Raw genomic sequence first — 17,667 nt, forward strand, 5'->3', positions numbered from 1 at the left:
AACCCTACTACACAAACTACAAAAGGACATAAACCCCCCACCCAAAGAGAAAATAAACTTAGCCCCAACACTATCTTAACCTAACAATATCTCACTACACTAAACTAACTATACCTAATCTAAACCTATTCTACATCTAAATCCTATTATACAACTATATACAACCAAATAACTAAGAACAAGGAGGGAAGGCAGAAGAGGGGTGTGGGGCAGAAGAAGTCCAGGTTTACGGTATTCCAAGTTTAACAGCAATGTCATTCACCCGCCGGTTCAGGGTTATCAGTTCATTGCGCACATCGAGGAGCAAGTTGTTGTTCCTGGCCAGCTCAATTAGTATCTCTTTATGGGTCTCAGCCATTGGCGGCTTTGTGGTAGGTGCTCCCTGGCTGGGTGCAGCTTGAGCTGGCCCCTGGCTGCTGGTACTCGGAATTGCTGCAGTGGTTGGGATGGGATTAACAGGTGAGACCACTGTCTTAGATTTCTTAACTCCGCCAGCCTTGCCACCAGCCTTGGATTCCTTTGACTTGTCTCTGTGTCCCACAGCCTCTGGCATCGCGTGCCAGGTCCCATCCTTCCGAGCAGCCGCGTATTTCCTTGCCATGGACCTGTGCCCCTTCTTAACCCTGCGGATGTGAACCCACCGTTCCTTAGCCACATTGAAGGCATGTGTCTCCTCTGCATTCATGTTGTCTGAAAAAAATAGGAAATGTCAATCCCAAACCAATGACACTGGTTCTTTTGCCTATCATCATATTATTTGGCACAAATCACATACCACATGGGAGGCAACACACATGTCACATCCTGTAATGTCTCAAAGTGACCTGACCACATAATTGACAAGCCCTACTTTCCACAATACAGGCCCTGTAACGTGACATGACAGTACATGGCAGGTGTGATGTACTGACAAATTAGACGCCAAATGAGACAGTGATAACATGTCACCTTTGTGCATCCTGAGAGTGTGCAAGTAGTCCAATTAACATTAGTAGTGTGGCACACCCCTCCATGGGCAGCACCACCCTCATCTGACCCTGTGACACACTGCTGCTACTGCTGTGCGAAGCACATGTGCAGACATGTGTGTCTATCTGAAAATGTGTACAGGTCATGTAGTCACTGACAAGACAGCCACTCTTTTACATGTTTGCCAGTGTGGCTGTATGAATATGTCAATTGAAACTCAATGTAAGCTCAGCCTACATGCATGGGAAGAAGACCGGGACACACCTACCAACAACAGGTGTCAAGAATATCAAGAAAGTTCTCAACAATATTGCTGCGTACATCGGCAGGAAACAGCTGCAAAACACGCCATAAAGGCCTTGACAATATGCACCTGAGAAATCACATAGCTGTCCTGGTCATGGGGCAAGGATCTATCCTAAGTCCAATGCTGTACAATCTATACTTGAGCCTGCTGGGCAACGTTGGGAAATTGTACGGCTCATCTAAGCGTATTGTATGCTGACAATAAACAGTAACTGAGTACGTGTGGGACAAACTACACTGACACACGTCTCTGTTGTACAAACAGCATGTTTAACATGAGTAACTAGAAGAGCATCAACAAACTCAAACAAAACAGCAGTAAAACATACCTCATTCCGTTTGGCAGCCCTGTGGTATCTTGGTCATATGAAAGGTGGCAGCTGGAACTGTGCTCCTGTCCCCCTTGCAAACATGTGATCTTACACCTATGACTAACAAAACAACATGCCCTGTCCTGGACAAAGCCCGTCAGCCAGGTAATTTTCACCTGCTACGGGTTCATGTGTAAAATATGGAATAACTCCAAATGCCATCCTATTGAACCAAGGAACCCTTTGCTGCAGGGCCTGCCCATCAGCAACACCGATGACAGCAATCCTCTGATTTTATGACTACATTTAAAAATTTGTGTCAAACAGCAGACCCTGCAGAATCTGCCAGCCACACTGACTCACGACCTGTCGCCTATAACCCCTTCCACACCTACATAGAAAATACACCACCGGCTCATCATGCGGCAGAAAAAGAAGTTTAAGAATCAGAGTTGCATGCATGACACCCTGTCTAACCCAGGACCTAAAGACCTCATAAAGGAGAAGAACTGGGATGGGCAAAATAGACCACTTAGATCCTGGTATAAAACATTCATGACCCAGTCTTGTGTCAGTCCCTCTCAACATGGCTACGCTAGGTAACTTCTCTTGCCCCTTGGCGGTGTAATGAACTGCCCCCTCACCCATTATCCATCTATCAACACAAACTCTCCTGTGAAAGTTGGTAAACTTGCCTGTTCCCAATATGTGGTGCAACGTTGCCTTGAACCTCGATGGCACAGTTTCATCTGATTTACACTGCAAAAGGACCTTCAAACCTTGTGTGGATGATATGTGATCTAATCATACCTTAAACATGACATGACCTTAACTGGGCATGATATGGGTATGTCCCAGGGCATATAAGTAAACCTCAATGTCCGCTTCAGTGGCAGTGTACTGCAGATGAAGCGTGGATACATCTTCTGGCTGGTCTTGATAATATGTAGCCATGTGTGAAAATCCTGTAGTGTAATGCCTGCATGATCCCTGGATCATTGTCTATTTAGCTATAATCTGTGCTGGATGTCATGCACAGGTAATCAGAGCAGTTGCATTGTCCCTTCATGGACAAAGTCACAACTTAGATAGATATGCGTCTAACCACACTCTAATACATATTGTCTGAATAATAACATAACAATACTCAGCACCTTGTGGCCCAGTGACATGCGGAACACACCAGCATTGCAAAACTACTGTGTGTTGCATTACTCAATGACATCCATTACATCACACATGGCAATTTACATTACAATTACTCACCAGTGGCTTTTGGGTCCTTGAAACGATCCACGTCACCCTGCGTGATGGGTCGCCGACCATCTGTGAGTGAACCAAATAAAATATGTGTCATTGCATGGCATCCAGAGACGTTACATAAACATGAGGAACAACTTTTCAGTCACAGGAAATACTACATCACTTTGTAGGGGATTCAAACATTGTACTAATGACTCTGTGCACTTTGATTGGCATGCACACATGGGCTTGCTAATGCAGTGGTGGCCAAACTTAACATAACCACAGTCATACATGCACATAACAGTTGGGTTATGCCATTTATAAGCACCATGTCCACACAGGCATCATGTGTACGTTGTACTGCGTATGATGATAACTATGCATTTAGTAAGAGGCTGATACACAGTCCTTTGGGATGTAAAACACTCTGAAATTGAATAGAATTGAAAAGCAATTTGTATTGCGCTACTAAAACCCGAAGGTGTCAAGGCGCCTACCAAAACAGATCAGAAAAAAGGACAGGACACAACTATAGGTATGTCCGCACAAAGAGATGGGTTTTCAGAGCATTCCTGAAAAGCTGAAGAGAAGGAAGAGACCTTAGTTCCAGGGGGAGGGCATTCCACCACTTGGGTGCAGATTAGAAAAAGCTTTACCACCCCATCTGGTTCTCCGAATACGGGAGACTGAAAGAAAGAGTCTACTCGAGGAGCGCAAGTACCTGCCGGGGCTATAGCGGGACAGAATGGAACCTATTCCAGTGGGGCTGCTTTTTGCTAAGGCCCTAAAGATCATGCACATGGTCTTGAACACTATTCGGTCCTCTATAGGAAGCCAGTGAAGTGATTTTCTGGCAGAGGTAGCCGAGGTGCGCCGGGGTAGATCAAGGACAAACCTAGCCGCTGCATTCTGGACCACCTGCAAGCGCTGCAGCAGGCTTTTATTCAGACCCGCATACAGCGCAATGCAGTAGTCCAGACGCGAACCAACAAGGGCAACAGCAAGTTGTTTCCTTGCCTGCTGTGAGAGGTAGTGCCTGATCCTCCTCAGTATGTGAATGATACCCCAACAGGTAGAAACAGTCCTGTTAACCTGTTGGCACATAGTGAGGGTGGGATCAATAACGATCTCAAGGTTTTTAGCGGAGGAGGCAGGAACCGGGCAGGCACCCAATGAGTTTGGCTACCAATCGGCTGACCATATCTCCTCCTTTCCTCCGAACACCATCACCTCAGTCTTCTCCCCATTTAGTTTCAACAAATTATATATCATCCATTGGTCACACACACTGGCACTGCTCAGATATGTACAGTTACACATACTGGACACACACACATCATCCAGCACACAGTCGCTGCTCACATCTCTTTGACTGACTACAGCCGTGATGGGCTCATAAATGCTAACATCCTCTGTGCCTTGGCACCCTTACTTGCATATGGTCATTCACCATCACATAGTAATGTGACTGCAAGTGACACATGAAAAAACTCTGTCCCACATCTGGTCTGCATACTGCAAATATGTGTTCACACCTCACTGAGAACGTGACTACTCACTCCAACTGTCAAATCATGGAGCCATACAAATAGGGACATTAGCATTGACTACTCACACACCTACTGTACTGTAGCACACCAAGGGACAGTATTACAGGTAATGGTGCATCCCACCAAATCAGCATGGAGGCAAGAGTAAATGTGCACCATGGCCCAACTCACATGGTGAGCTGCATGTCCCATGCTGCGCACCATGCTTCTAAAATAGCACTTATACATCAGGCATCTGTGCTGTAAATGCAGTGCATTGTAGGAGTTGTGAAGCATGTGGGGCGCAGCTCCAGCAATGCTCTTGTTGGCCCAATCTTGTCAATGCTGCGTCAATCCTCATGCCTGCTTCAGGCATGCCCAGAGTTAAGACGCAGCATTGCCATGAAAGTGAATGACTGAAACCTGAAATATTTCACTCTGTCACTTTACAGAGGTGTTCCTGTGTATGAATGCCCTCCCCTGCGGCAGAACGCACCCTAAAGGTGCATAACTTTAGAAAGTGACGATTCTCCCAGAATTATGATATTGTACATACCCTGCACCATGGCGCTACTTTTGCGTTGCCGCTTAGTCTCATAAGTAATGCAACTGCACCGCCAAATAACCCCAAGAGGCATGTAAATCTGCTAAAATGTGCCGGGAAGTGGGAGTCCAAATTAATCTTAACTGAAGCAAATCATGTGCAAATCACATAGGGACAGATGTATCAACATTCCCTTTTGCGATTACTAAATAGCGATTTTTAAGGATTCGCTAATTTGAAATCGCAAAATGGTAAGTATGTAGGTGTCCCAGGGGGGGTTGCTCAGCTGGTAACTGCCCTTCGGATACTACAGGACTCGGAGTAAACACAAAGATTGGATCCTTGATTAGAGATTTTAGCGAGGGTTTTATTGGGATATATGTCTTCCTCTGCATAACAAACAGAGTGTTCAGGGGGGGGGGGGTTTAGTCTCTATACAAGGGGTTCTCGGTGACGATAACTGGGGAGTGATGTGGACTTTCGTTGATCTGGCCCGTAGTACCGCTGTCTCTGAGGAAGGTTTCCGGTCTTGGCAATCCGCCGGTAGCTGGGGTCTTCCTCGTCGGGACCACAATACCCAGGAAGCAAAAAGGGAGAAGACAACGGTTACTGGGACGTCCAGTATAATCAGTTGAGGGGTAGGGGAAGTGAAGGAAACCAAGTGCCAGTGAAACTGTACCTAACGTCACGTAGTGCTCTCAGTGCTCGTGAAGGGAGGGGTACAAAGGACGCTATATACACTCGGCAGCGGTTTTCACTCGGTAGGGAGACTACTCCGTCCCACCCACCCCGCAACTCTGCCCCGTACCTTGTTAAGCCACGTTCCTCCCTCGGGACCGTGGCGGGGCGATGCACCGAAACGTTGGCCTCCAGGCTTGATGATTTCAGCGGGGCTCGTCTGCGCTTCGTCCTCCACCTCCAGATACACGCTCGGGTTGTTCCTTCTCCTCACCGCACCATCTTCCTCCAGGGAAACGCCGTCCGTCGATGATGAAACACTTCCACCTTTTGACGTCCCTCCGCAGAAAGGGGGCGGGGCTGCGCCGTCCTCGTAAATCCAGTTAAAGGAGCCAGGTCCCGTTTCAGGTGGTGTCCAGCAGCCGTCCTGTTTCTCTCTCCACGTGTTCTCTGGCAGCTGTGGGGACAACGGGCAAGGTGAGAGAGGAGCGGCGGACCACCACTCCGGGTCGTTGCGGGGTTCTCCTAGGTCAAGCGCCCCGTCACATACCTCCCCCCCTGGCATCTCGTGATCGGGGAGAGGAAAGACTCGGGACAGAAAGTCCGCGTTCCCGTTGTCTTTGCCTTTGCGATGTTGCACAATGAATGAGTAGGGTTGTAAAGACAGGAACCACCGGAGTACTCTAGGGTTCTGGCTACTGTTCTGGTGGATCCATCTCAAAGGGGCATGGTCCGTAAGGAGGATAAACTGAGTGCCCTCTAAATAGTATTTTAATTTATCGATGGCCCACTTGATGGCAAGGGCCTCTTTCTCGATAGTAGAGTAGTGGCACTCGCGGGGAACAATTTCCTGCTTACAAACAGAACCGGGTGTTCAGTCCCGTCCTCCCCAGTCTGGGATAACACCGCCCATATCCCCATGTTAGAGGCGTCTGTAGCCAGTATAAAGGTTTTTGTGTAGTCAGGAGATAGCAGTACCGGGGCTGTGGTCAGAGAACTTTTTAAAGACTGGAAGGCCTCTACCGTCTCCGGGGAAGGATGCGTGAAATGTTTGAGCTGGACATCTTTTCGTAGGAGATCTGTTAGGGGGGCAGCAGTCTCGGCAAACTTAGGAATGAACCTGCGGTAGTACCCTACCAGCCCTAGAAACGCCCTCATGTCTCTTTTATTGGCGGGGAAGGGTACGTTCTCTATCGCTCTGACCTTTTCGTTTTGGGGGGCAATGGCACCGTCGCCCAAAACATATCCCAGGTAGTTGACTTTAGTGAAGGCTGCTCTTGACTTTTTCGCATTAATATGTAGACCAGCTTTCCGCAAGGCTGAGAGGATGGTCTGCAAGTGTCTCATGTGTTCCTTCCAGTCTTTGCTGTATATGACGATGTCATCCAAGTAAGCTGAGCTGAAGGTGGTGTATGGCCGTAGTACCTGATTCATGAGACGCTGAAAAGTCGCCGGGGCTCCATGAAGGCCAAACGGGAGGACAGTGAATTCGTACGAGCCTTCATCTGTAACAAAGGCAGTCTTCTTCTTGTCTTCCTCATGAAGAGGCACCTGCCAATACCCCTTCGTGAGGTCAATGGTGGTGGTATAACGGGCGTCTCCTATCTTCTCCACCAGCTCGTCTACCCGGGGAATTGGGTAGGTATCGAAGTAGGACACCGCGTTTAGCGCTCTGAAATCCATGCAGAACCTCTTCGATCCGTCTGGTTTGGGGATCATGACGATCGGGGAAGACCAGGGACTCTGGGACGGACGTATCAACCCCAATTGTAGCATCTCGGAGACTTCCTTTCTCACAGCTTCTCGTCGGGCCGCCGGTATTCTATAGGGCGTTGCTTCACTATTTTCCCCGGTAAGGTTTCAATCCGGTGTTCTACCAAACCGGTTCTCCCAGGAGTATCAGAGAACACATCAGAGAAGGGGGCCAGTATGTCCTGCAACTCTTGTTTCTGTTTGTGGGTTAACTCTTCATTCACCACAAGTTGTTTTAAGGAGGACTGTGAAGACGCTGACGGTACGACTAAGTGGCCGTCTTGTGGAAGGGGTCCCAACCACTCCTTTAGAAGGTTAATGTGGTAGGTTTGGGTTTTCTTTGCGTTTATCTTTAACCGGTAGGTGGTTTGCCCTATTGCTTCAATTACTTGATAGGTGCCTTGCCATTCACTCTTAGAATTGTTGCTGACGGAGGGTAGAAGGACGAGAGCCCACTTTCCTACCGCGATCCTGCGTACCCTCTTCCTCTTGTCGTAGGTCTTTTTGTACCTCTCTTGTTGATGGTCCAATGAGGAGTGAGCCAGCTCCCTGAGTTTCCCTAGTTTGTTTCTCAGCTGGGGCGTATATTCCAGCATCCCTTTCTTGTCCTGTTCTTCCTCGTTTTCCCACATTTCTTTGGTCATTTCTAACAGCGACCTGGGAAGGCGGCCATATAATAATTCAAATGAAGAACAGCCTAGGCTGCTCTGTTTTTGGGAACGGATTACAAAAAAGGCCAGGGGTAACAACCTGTCCCAGGAGGGTCCTTCCGCACTCAACATCTTCTTCAGGGTCATCTTCAGGGTTTGATCGTACCTCTCAACGAGACCATCCGTCTGAGGGTGGTACACTGGTCTTCAGATGTTTGATGTTTAAGAGGCTGCATACTTCCTTCATTAACTTGGAGGTGAAGGGGGTTCCCTGGTCTGTGAGGACTTCTTTCGGAAAACCTACCCTAGAGAACAATTCGACAAACTTCTCAGAAATCGCTGAAGTCGTGGTGGTACGCAAGGGGAACGCTTCCACAAACCTGGTGGCATAATCGACGATGACTAAAGCGTACAGGTGTCCTCGGGATGTCTTCGGTAGAGGTCCTATGAGGTCCATGCCGACCCTTTCAAATGGCGTTCCTATGATCGGCATCCGCTGTAGAGGGGCGGCACTCGGTCTTTGGGAGTTTCTCTTTTGGCATATCTCGCATTTGGCACAATAGTCCTGAACATCCCTGTATATCCCGGGCCAAAAGAAATGACGGAGAATGACATCTGTGGTTTTCTCTTTGCCGGCATGCCCGGCCGTTAGATGCGCATGGGCAAAGAACAAGACCTGTTCTCTAAAGGACGTTGGAACCAACAATTGGAGATCCCCGTCACACTGCGCTTGGCGATACAGCAAGTCCTTCTTGATCAAGAACCTGGGATATGTTGGGGCGCTGGCTTCTTCGCTAGTGTGGGCGCTTTCCCAGGCATTGTATAAGGTTCTGTCTTCACCCTGCGCAAAGCGGAAACTCTTATCTATACCCATGGTTCGGGGCTGAGGTAGGTGGATTGTATGTTGGCTTTGTCAGATGGGGACGGGGTCAAGGTTTCCCTAAAAAGTGAAAGGAATTCGGGGTTATCTGTTCCCAGAATCATGTCCTCGGGTAAGGAGTCCACCACCCCCACCCTGACCTGGCAAGGATCTCTCTGGGGCAGGTACAGTGTGAGTTCTGCTACAGGATATGGTTTTACATCGCCGTGTACGCAGCGGATGTAAACTGTGGCAGGGGTAGAGAGCTGTTCAGGCATAACGAAACGTTCCTGGATCACCGACTGTCGGCACCCGGAATCTAGTAGCGCTTTTATCATGAGTCCGTTAAGCTTCATACTCACATAGAATGTGCTACCCAATTCCGCTGAATAGAGCACGGTCCTTGGGAGGTAGCCGACTTCCATAGGCTCTTCGGGGTTTTTTGTCCGGGGACACATCTGGGCTATGTGGCCCCATTCCCCGCATTCGAAACATTGAGGGCCCCTGGTCATGGGGGAAGTCATCCCGGTTGGACGGGACCGAATAACGTCAGTCCCTATCTTTGGTTTCTTCTCCAGCTTCCCAGACAGTCTGTTTCTGTGCTTTTTCGGTTTTGTCGGTATCCCATACTATCGTCCGGGGCTGGGCTCGGGCATAATGAGAGGCCATCTCAATGGCTTGGTTAACGTCCAGACTGGCATGCTGACGTAACCAACGCTGGGTTGCGTAAGGCAGGGCCTCCATAAACTGTTCCAAGTATACCTTGTTCAATATCTCTTCCTTGCTGCACACATCCGGTCTTAACCACTTATCGGCGGCCATCCTTAGTCTGAAGAAGAGGGTCTTCGGGTTCTCTCCCGGGGATCCCCGCTCCTTCCTGAACTTTACTCAATAGGCTTCCTGATCTAGGCCCAAATGATCAAGGATGACTTCCTTAATTGTCTTATAGGCGGTGTTCCCTAGGGGGTTCGCGGCTTGATAGGCCGATTGGGCCTCACCAGTGAGGAGAGGAGCCAAGAAAAAAAGGCCATTTTTCTTCGGGCCATCCCATAGCCCGGGCTGCCCTCTCAAAATTAAGGAGGAAGGCGTCCGGATCCTCTCCGGATATATACTTCTGCAGGGCCACACCTGCGTGATGAGGGGCGATTTGGCGTACTTCTCCAGTGATGACTTGGGTGGGAGGCGGTACATTCTTAAGGCCTTCTAGTTGGGCTGTAACGGTGGATTTAAACAGGTCCCTGTCTGCTTGGGCGGACTGTATCTGTTGCTGTACTGCCCATTCCAACTTCTCCTGGCCTTTAATAATGTGGTCAATGAGGGCTTCCATCTCGGTTTGGCAGATGGTTGTTGTTTCTGATCCCACTTCTGACACCATTTGTCCCAGGGGGGGTTGCTCAGCTGGTAACTGCCCTTCGGATACTACAGGACTCGGAGTAAACACAAAGATTGGATCCTTGATTAGAGATTTTAGCGAGGATTTTATTGGGATGTATGTCTTCCTCTGCATAACAAACAGAGTGTTCAGGGGGGGGGGTTTAGTCTCTATACAAGGGGTTCTCGGTGACGATAACCGGGGAGTGCTGTGGACTTTCGTTGATCTGGTCCGTAGTACCGCTGTCTCTGAGGAAGGTTTCCGGTCTTGGCAATCCGCCGGTAGCTGGGGTCTTCCTCGTCGGGACCACAATACCCAGGAAGCAGAAAGGGAGAAGACAACTGTTACTGGGACGTCCAGTATAATCAGTGGAGGGGTAGGGGAAGTGAAGGAAACCAAGTGCCAGTGAAACTGTACCTAACGTCACGTAGTGCTCTCAGTGCTCGTGAAGGGAGGGGTACAAGGGACGCTATATACATTCGGCAGCGGTTTTCACTCGGTAGGGAGACTACTCCGTCCCACCCACCCCGCAACTCTGCCCCGTACCTTGTTAAGCCACGTTCCTCCCTCGGGACCGTGGCGGGGCGATGCACCGAAACGTTGGCCTCCAGGCTTGATGATTTCAGCTGGGCTCGTCTGCGCTTCGTCCTCCACCTCCGGATACACGCTCGCGTTGTTCCTTCTCCTCACCGCACCGTCTTCCTCCAGGGAAACGCCGTCCGTCGATGATGAAACACTTCCGCCTTTTGACGTCCCTCCGCAGAAAGGGGGCGGGGCTGCGACGTCCTCGTCGATCCAGTTAAAGGAGGCAGGTCCCGTTTCAGGTGGTGTCCAGCAGCCGTCCTGTTTCTCTCTCCACGTGTTCTCTGGCAGCGGTGGGGACAACGGGCAAGGTGAGAGAGGAGTGGCGGACCACCACTCCGGGTCGTTGCGGGGTTCTCCTAGGTCAAGCGCCCCATCACAGTAGGCAATCGCTTATTGTTAGCGATCCATCAATATTCCTACATTGCGATTAGCAAATTGCTAATCTCAAACTTCCTATTCATTTCTATGTGCCAGGAGGCCCATAGGAATTAATGGGAAAGTTAGCAATTACCAATTTGCTAATTGCAAATTGTGAATGTTTCCAATGTTGCAGGGGTGTCACAAGAACACCCTGCAGCACCCGTGAAAATGACATGTGTGCACATATGGCGCACATACATGCCATAAGGGCATGTATGAGCGTCACATGGCTGCTTTTGATGTAAAAAAAAAAAGAGCACATTTCAAAAATAGCGCTACTTACCACCAACTAGAAGTAGGTGGTAATTTGTGAATCCTAAATGGCAATTTGGAATGTTATTTGCCCTTATGCATTGCATGTAAGGAATTGCTAAAGTAGCTATTCCTCAAATGCTATCGCTAAATAAGGAAAGGAAAATTTTGCAATTCCTAACTTTGCACAAATAATGTCACATAAATACCATTTACCGAAAAAGGGTTAGCTGACGCCGCAAATCAGCTAATGTCTGCGTTAGCAAACTATTTTTGCCTTGATACATGTGGCCCATAGGGAAATAACATTGTCATCAACACCTTGTCACAGTATCACAGTAACGAGTCAGCATGTACATGCCATACACACGTCACACACGTAACTCACTTACATAACATTTGAACATTAAAGTGAAACAATGGCTTTTGGACTTACCACCCTGTATGCCTGGCATCACTCCGGTGTAATCCAGGAGGTCGGCCTCCCGCGCAGTCATTTCCTGCCAGCGGTGCTTCCCCTGGTGCACCGAGCGTGCTATCTTAAAGTAGTGCTCCATTTGGAGCCACACAAGCTCCCAGCACACATTCCGTGCCCCCACAGCATACCCCTGCAGGATACGCCCCCCCGCCTCCAACATATTTGGCAGATAAAATGTTATCAGCCATAAAAAAAAAAACAATCAGCCTGATTCATCAAGCCGAACTCGGCTCGGAAAGGGGCAGATTCTGAGAATCTGGCCCTTTGCGAGCGCTATTTTTGCATTTGGGATTCCTCATCCCAAATGCAAAAATCGGTAATAGCGATTTCGCAATTTTGCGAGGAATTACATTTAAGGAATCTCTATTTGAGATTCCTTAAATGCAATTCATCATCCATTTAAAAATTGCGAATTCGCAATTTCGGCCCGCTATTTACCGCGAGGTCAAACCTCGTGGTAAATAGCGAAAACTTAGAAAAATGCTTTTAAAAGCATTTTTCTAAGTTGCATGTTGCACACACACATGTCCTTTGGACATGTGTGTGCGCAACACCTGTTTCAATTTGCATTTAAGGAGTGCTACAGGGTGTCCTTTGGACACCTGTGGAAAAAGGTAGGGCTAGGACCTTTCTCAAGATTTGCCCGGCGCTAACCGCCCTTGTACCATTCAAATTTACCAAGCAATGAGGCAGGCGCCGGAGACCAGAAGGCAGGAAACAGAAGTTTTATTCCGACGGAGCAGAACACATCAGATCAGACAACAAGGTATCATCTCGAGGTGCTCTAACAGCCTCTCGGAGGCCTGGCCTCTTATACACTGGTTTATGGCATGTGACCTTTCTTTATTATAATCAGAACAGCCCGGAAAAAGACATCCCCGCAATCCTCGTGTCAATCCCAACCCCATATACCTTCACAATAGAGGTCCTCAACCTGCTGATAAGAGATGGGGGGGTCATCACGCAGCTGAGTGTTCTGCCGAGTCTTAGGATGTATGCGCCTGATCATATCACAGGGGGTGGGGAGGCCTGGATCAATAGAGGGTCCTTTGAAGGAGAGCGACCTCATACAATAAGGGGCAGTAAATGATATCTCCCGGCTTAGGCGATGGCCTCGGACCTGTGTGGACAGCTGGACACGGGGTGAGGGGTCATCAAAGGAGTGGTATTCATGCCTCGTGGACAATCCAGTGCGGAGGGAAGGTTGATCAACAGAGGGGCATTCATCAGAGGAGAGGAGGTGTTGGTCAGGCGCTGGCGTGACTCCCAAGGACAGGGTCATGCAGAAGGGTTATGTTCATGAGGGGAGGGAGGGGGAGCCAGGGTGCGCGGAGGATGCTTGCTGGGTCAGAGGGGCGCGCTGGCGATCGATCGTGGACAGGGAGACCATGATGCCTAAAATGGTGATCGTGCACGTTGTACGTGGGTGACAAGCTGGCGCAGATAATGTTTAGCTCACAAACTAGAATTCCACAGTCCTCCCTTTTAACATATCTCGCCAACTTGTCAGTTTGGATTTATCCCCATAAGGCCACGTATTTCTACTTCATAGAGGGGGCTCATGTGCTCATTTCGGAAGTCCAAAGTCTTTGGGCACATACAGTTGGAACAAGGCCGCACAAAGATGGTAGACATTGGATACCTAAGCAACACCCACATAAGATCACAACAGGTATCAGCACGAAGGAAAACAACCTCCAACCCCAGTTCCTCAAAGTGTCCCAAAACCAGCTCCCAAGCGACCATCCTTCCTGCTCCTGGTGAACCTCCGAGGAGAGTCTTCTGTGGAGGTGTTCAATGGCTTTGTAGACTGAAGGCGAGTTGTCTGGCACGTAGGTGCAGCAGCTAGATCCGATGATGCGGCATGCTCCTCCTCGGTCGGCTAGGACCACATCCAGGACAAGGCGATTTTGAAGGGTCACAAGGCGGACCGCCTGAAGCTCCGCAGTGTTGTTGGCGAGGATGCCAGCCGTGATGTTGATCGTTGTTTCTACTGCCTGGGTCAGGTGTCGGATAGCGCGGCTGTTTGCCATTGGGCCCCACATAGGAACAAGTCCCTTTGCTGCATCTAGGAACTGTGCTCCGGTGGAGTCGGCTTGTCCAATGTCATCTGCACGCCTCTGTCGGTGATGGTTGGCAGGGGCTACATATGTGGGTGGAAGAACGAAGGCAATGTAACATGCGCCCTTCCAACCTCTTGGGAGCCAGGTGTAAGCTTTGGTGCCACACACAAAGTACATATTCGGAGAAGCAACAAAGGAAGGGGGGTCAACTGAGTCCAATGTTCTGGTGATTCGGCAGGCACTGTGACCCACCAGCTGCGTTCCATGGCCTTCGAGACACACAAGACCTGTGACATTGATAACAGACAGGGCCACAGTCAGAGTAGCGGTAGTTTGTTTTTGCAGATGAGAGAAGGTGGTTCTGGCTGGATTGTGGAGCACCTGTACTTCGACTCGTTCTTTGGCAGGAATGTCTTTAAGGAAGGTGGCGCCCGTGAGCGCAGGACACAGAGCAACAGAGGTCTTTTCGGTTTTGTTCAGCCAGAACCCGGAGTAGAAGTGCGACACTGTCCGGCTGGAGGTGGCGTTGTCCTTGTGGCTCTCTTGCATGAGGATCAGCCAGGCGAGGCAGGAGCCGTGAACTGAGAAAGGAGAAGGGATGAAGGGGATGGAGTGTCCTGTAGCATGCGGGAGCAACCCGCAGATCCAGCAGTTCGTAGCATTTGCAGCAAGGTTGTGTTGGTGCAACAGTTGCACGAAGGAATTGTTCCAGAATTCCCTGCGCCTTTCTCGGAGCTGAGGCGACAGAGAGATTAGGTGATGCTCTTTCAGGGGTGTCGGTGGTGCAGTAGGTAGCAATGCCTCATGAGCCGGTGTGCTTTCCTCCAGAATCCAGAAGGAGGTCATGAGGAGGAGGCAGAAGAGGAAGACAATGAAGAGTGCGATTGTCTTTGATTTGTGCAAGTTGTCAGTCTTTGGATTTCTATACTGGGTATTTCCTGTTGCTTCCATCATCTTCTTATCTGGCGCTTCCATCATCTTCTTATCTGGCGCTTCCATCACCTTCAAGGGGGCTCGGTAGTGGGCAGGACCACAGACTTCGTTTAGCTTCTCTCCCGGTAACCCTTGATTGTGTTTAGGTTACCGTTCTGAGATTTTAACTTAGTCCGTGGCCTACTTAGCCGAAACTCCCTCCTTTCGACGCAGGAAATACCCTTCTCTGGATGGCACAGTGGGATCAGAGAATTTTGCAAGTTCGAGTGCCTCAGTATCGGGATAACAGTCCAATATCGATCGGTCTTTGCTCAGGAGCTCTTCTTGGGCGCTGACGTTTTCTGTCGTGGTTAGGTTTGCAGAGACCTTCCGGCAATGATGCGCGTGCAGCCAGTGCTTCTTCCCCTCCACTCGGAGCGCCGTTCGGGTGGTGATCAGCACTTGCCAGGGGCCCGTCCACCGAGGTTCCAGACTCTTGGTTCGCTGGAAATTTCGTATCAACACGAAATCTCCCGGTTGGATGTCATGGCCGGGGCCCCTGGAAGCATCGGGGATGGCTTGCTGCACCTGTTGATGAATGACAGACAACGTTTTGGTTAACTTGCACAAATAATCAGATAGTAGGACGTCTGGGACGTCATGAATGGAGGTCGGTTTGGGAGCAGTCCAGAGATTCATCGGTCGCCCAAACACGACCTCGTAGGGGGTCAAGTGGTGCTTGGTGGGAGTGGAGCGCATCGATAACAAAGCCAGTGGGAGGGCATCCGGCCAGTTAAGTCCAGTGGTGGCCACTATTTTTGCCAGTTTCAGCTTCAGTGTGGCATTATGGCGTTCCACTAGACCGGCGGATTGGGGGTAGAAGACCGCATGAAACCGTTGCTTCACCCCCAACCCCTTTAGGATTAGTTGGATAACCTCAGCTATGAAGTGGGGGCCATTGTCGCTCCATAAAATTCGACAAAGGCCATAGCGAAGGAAGAATTCCTTCAGTAGTACTTTGGCAGTAGTCATGGCAGTGTTGTCACGGGTTGGATAGGCCTCCACCCATTTGCTGAAGGCACATACGATGACTAGTACATACTTCAGGTTTTGGCATCTCTCTAGTTGGATGTAGTCCATCTGAAGGACCTCAAAGGGGTGATTGGGGGGTCCCAAACCCTCCCCGGGGTACTACAGTTCCTTTCCCGGGGTTGTGTTGCAGACAGATAAGGCACTGCTGAACTAGGCGTCTGGCTGAGTCGGGGATTTTGTCATTGTGCCAGACTTTGGAAATGAGTTCGATCATGGGTGCAGATCCTATGTGTGCGGGGGAATGTGCCATTGTCAGTATGGAGATCAGATATGAGTCGGGCAGCAACCACTTGTTTGCATCCTTCGTTCGCCAGCAACCCTCTTCGTCCTTCAAACCCACCCTTGCCCACTTAGTCAGTTCGTGAGGGGTGCTGGCCGACTGTATGTCTCTGATCATTTCCCTTGTGTCACTCCATTTTTCTGCTTGTGACCTGGTCACATATATGCGTGTCACCGTCCTATTCTCAGCTGTGGTTCGTGCAGTGATGTCGGCTAATGCATTCCCTTGTCCGACTAAGTCTGTCACCCTTTTGTGTGCCTGACATTTGATCACCGCTAATCGTTTGGGGAGGAGAACTGCCTCAATCAGAGCGGACACTAAATCTCCGTGGAGGATTGGGGTGCCGTGGGACGTCAGGAATCCCCTCTCCCTCCACAGGAGCCCAAAATGGTGGACCACTCCGAAGGCATACTGGCTGTCCGTATATACGTTCGTGGTGGTCCCTGCGGCTATGATGCATGCTCGGGTGAGGGCTATCAGCTCTGCTGCCTGGGCAGATCGTGGTGTGATGCAGGCTGTCTCAACTACTGTTCGGGCTGTCGTTACTGCATAGGCAGCTGAAGTGGTGCCATCTGGGAGTTTGATGCATGAGCCGTCTACCCATAGCTCTCCATCGGGGTCAGGAAAAGCAGTGTCTCGGAGGTCAACCCTACTCCTAGTCTGTTCGTCTGTGAGGGTCACACAGTCGTGTATGGGAGGAACGTCGGGGTCGTTTTCAGGCAGGGGTAACAATGTGGCAGGATTCAAAGTCGTGCATCTCTTTAGTGTGATGTGGGGTGCAAGCAGAGTCAACTCGTACCCTGTCAGTCGTGCGCTAGTCAGGTGTTGGGTCTTTGTCTGGTTCAAAAGGGTGTCAACTGCATGGGACACTAATACAGTGAGGGAGTTGGAAAGTACGATTCCCTCGCTCTGACGGATAGAGACAGCAGCGGCAGCTACTGCTCGAAGGCAGGCAGGTAAAGCTCTGGCTACAGGATCAAGAGTGGCGGAGAAGTAGGCACAAGGGCGCTGCTTAGGACCAATCGATTGAGTCAGGACAGACAATGCGCATCCCTCCCTTTGTGGGTGAAGAGGGAGAAGGGTTTGGAGTAATCCGGCGTTCCGAGGACGGGTGCTGAGCAGAGTGCATCCCGTAATTCCTTAAAGGAGGCTTGACACTCAGTGGTCCAAGGAAGCGGGGAGGGGACATCTTTGGTCAGCAGGGCAAGTAATGGTTTCACAATGAGGCTGTAATTAGGCAACCACTGTCTGCAAAAAGAGGTTAGGCCAACCAAAGAGCGGACCTGTTTTTGTGTTTTTGGGATGGGGGTGTCTAGGATGGTTTGGATTCGGTCAGGGGTAAGTTTCCTCCCTTCTTTGGACAGAAGATG

General features: G+C 49.9%; 1 protein-coding gene across 1 annotated transcript; it reads right to left on the reverse strand.

Moving 5' to 3' along the window:
- Positions 1-226: 226 nt before the first annotated feature.
- On the reverse strand, positions 227-7,301 carry LOC147659549 (uncharacterized). Its single transcript, XM_086951656.1, has 3 exons — positions 6,786-7,301; positions 2,849-2,912; positions 227-690 (listed from the first exon to the last, which is right to left on the reverse strand). The coding sequence occupies exons 1-3, from the start codon at positions 7,299-7,301 to the stop codon at positions 227-229; spliced, it is 1,044 nt and encodes a 347-aa protein (XP_086807782.1).
- Between the last annotated feature and the right edge of the window lie 10,366 nt (positions 7,302-17,667).

The sequence above is a fragment of the Lissotriton vulgaris genome, unplaced genomic scaffold (genome assembly GCF_964263255.1).
Source record: "Lissotriton vulgaris unplaced genomic scaffold, aLisVul1.2 SCAFFOLD_4297, whole genome shotgun sequence".
In the NCBI taxonomy this organism is placed as follows: domain Eukaryota; kingdom Metazoa; phylum Chordata; class Amphibia; order Caudata; family Salamandridae; genus Lissotriton; species Lissotriton vulgaris.

What these genes read in the sequence shown, in the direction of transcription:
- LOC147659549 (XM_086951656.1), bottom strand. Translation starts at nt 7,301, where the DNA reads ATGATCCCCAAACCAGACGGATCGAAGAGGTTCTGCATGGATTTCAGA. An exon ending in TTGCCCCCCAAAACGAAAAG is followed by an intron (nt 2,913 to 6,785) that starts GTCAGAGCGATA and finishes GTTCACTCACAG; the next exon opens with ATGGTCGGCGACCCATCACG. An exon ending in GACCCAAAAGCCACTGGTGA is followed by an intron (nt 691 to 2,848) that starts GTAATTGTAATG and finishes TATTTTTTTCAG; the next exon opens with ACAACATGAATGCAGAGGAG.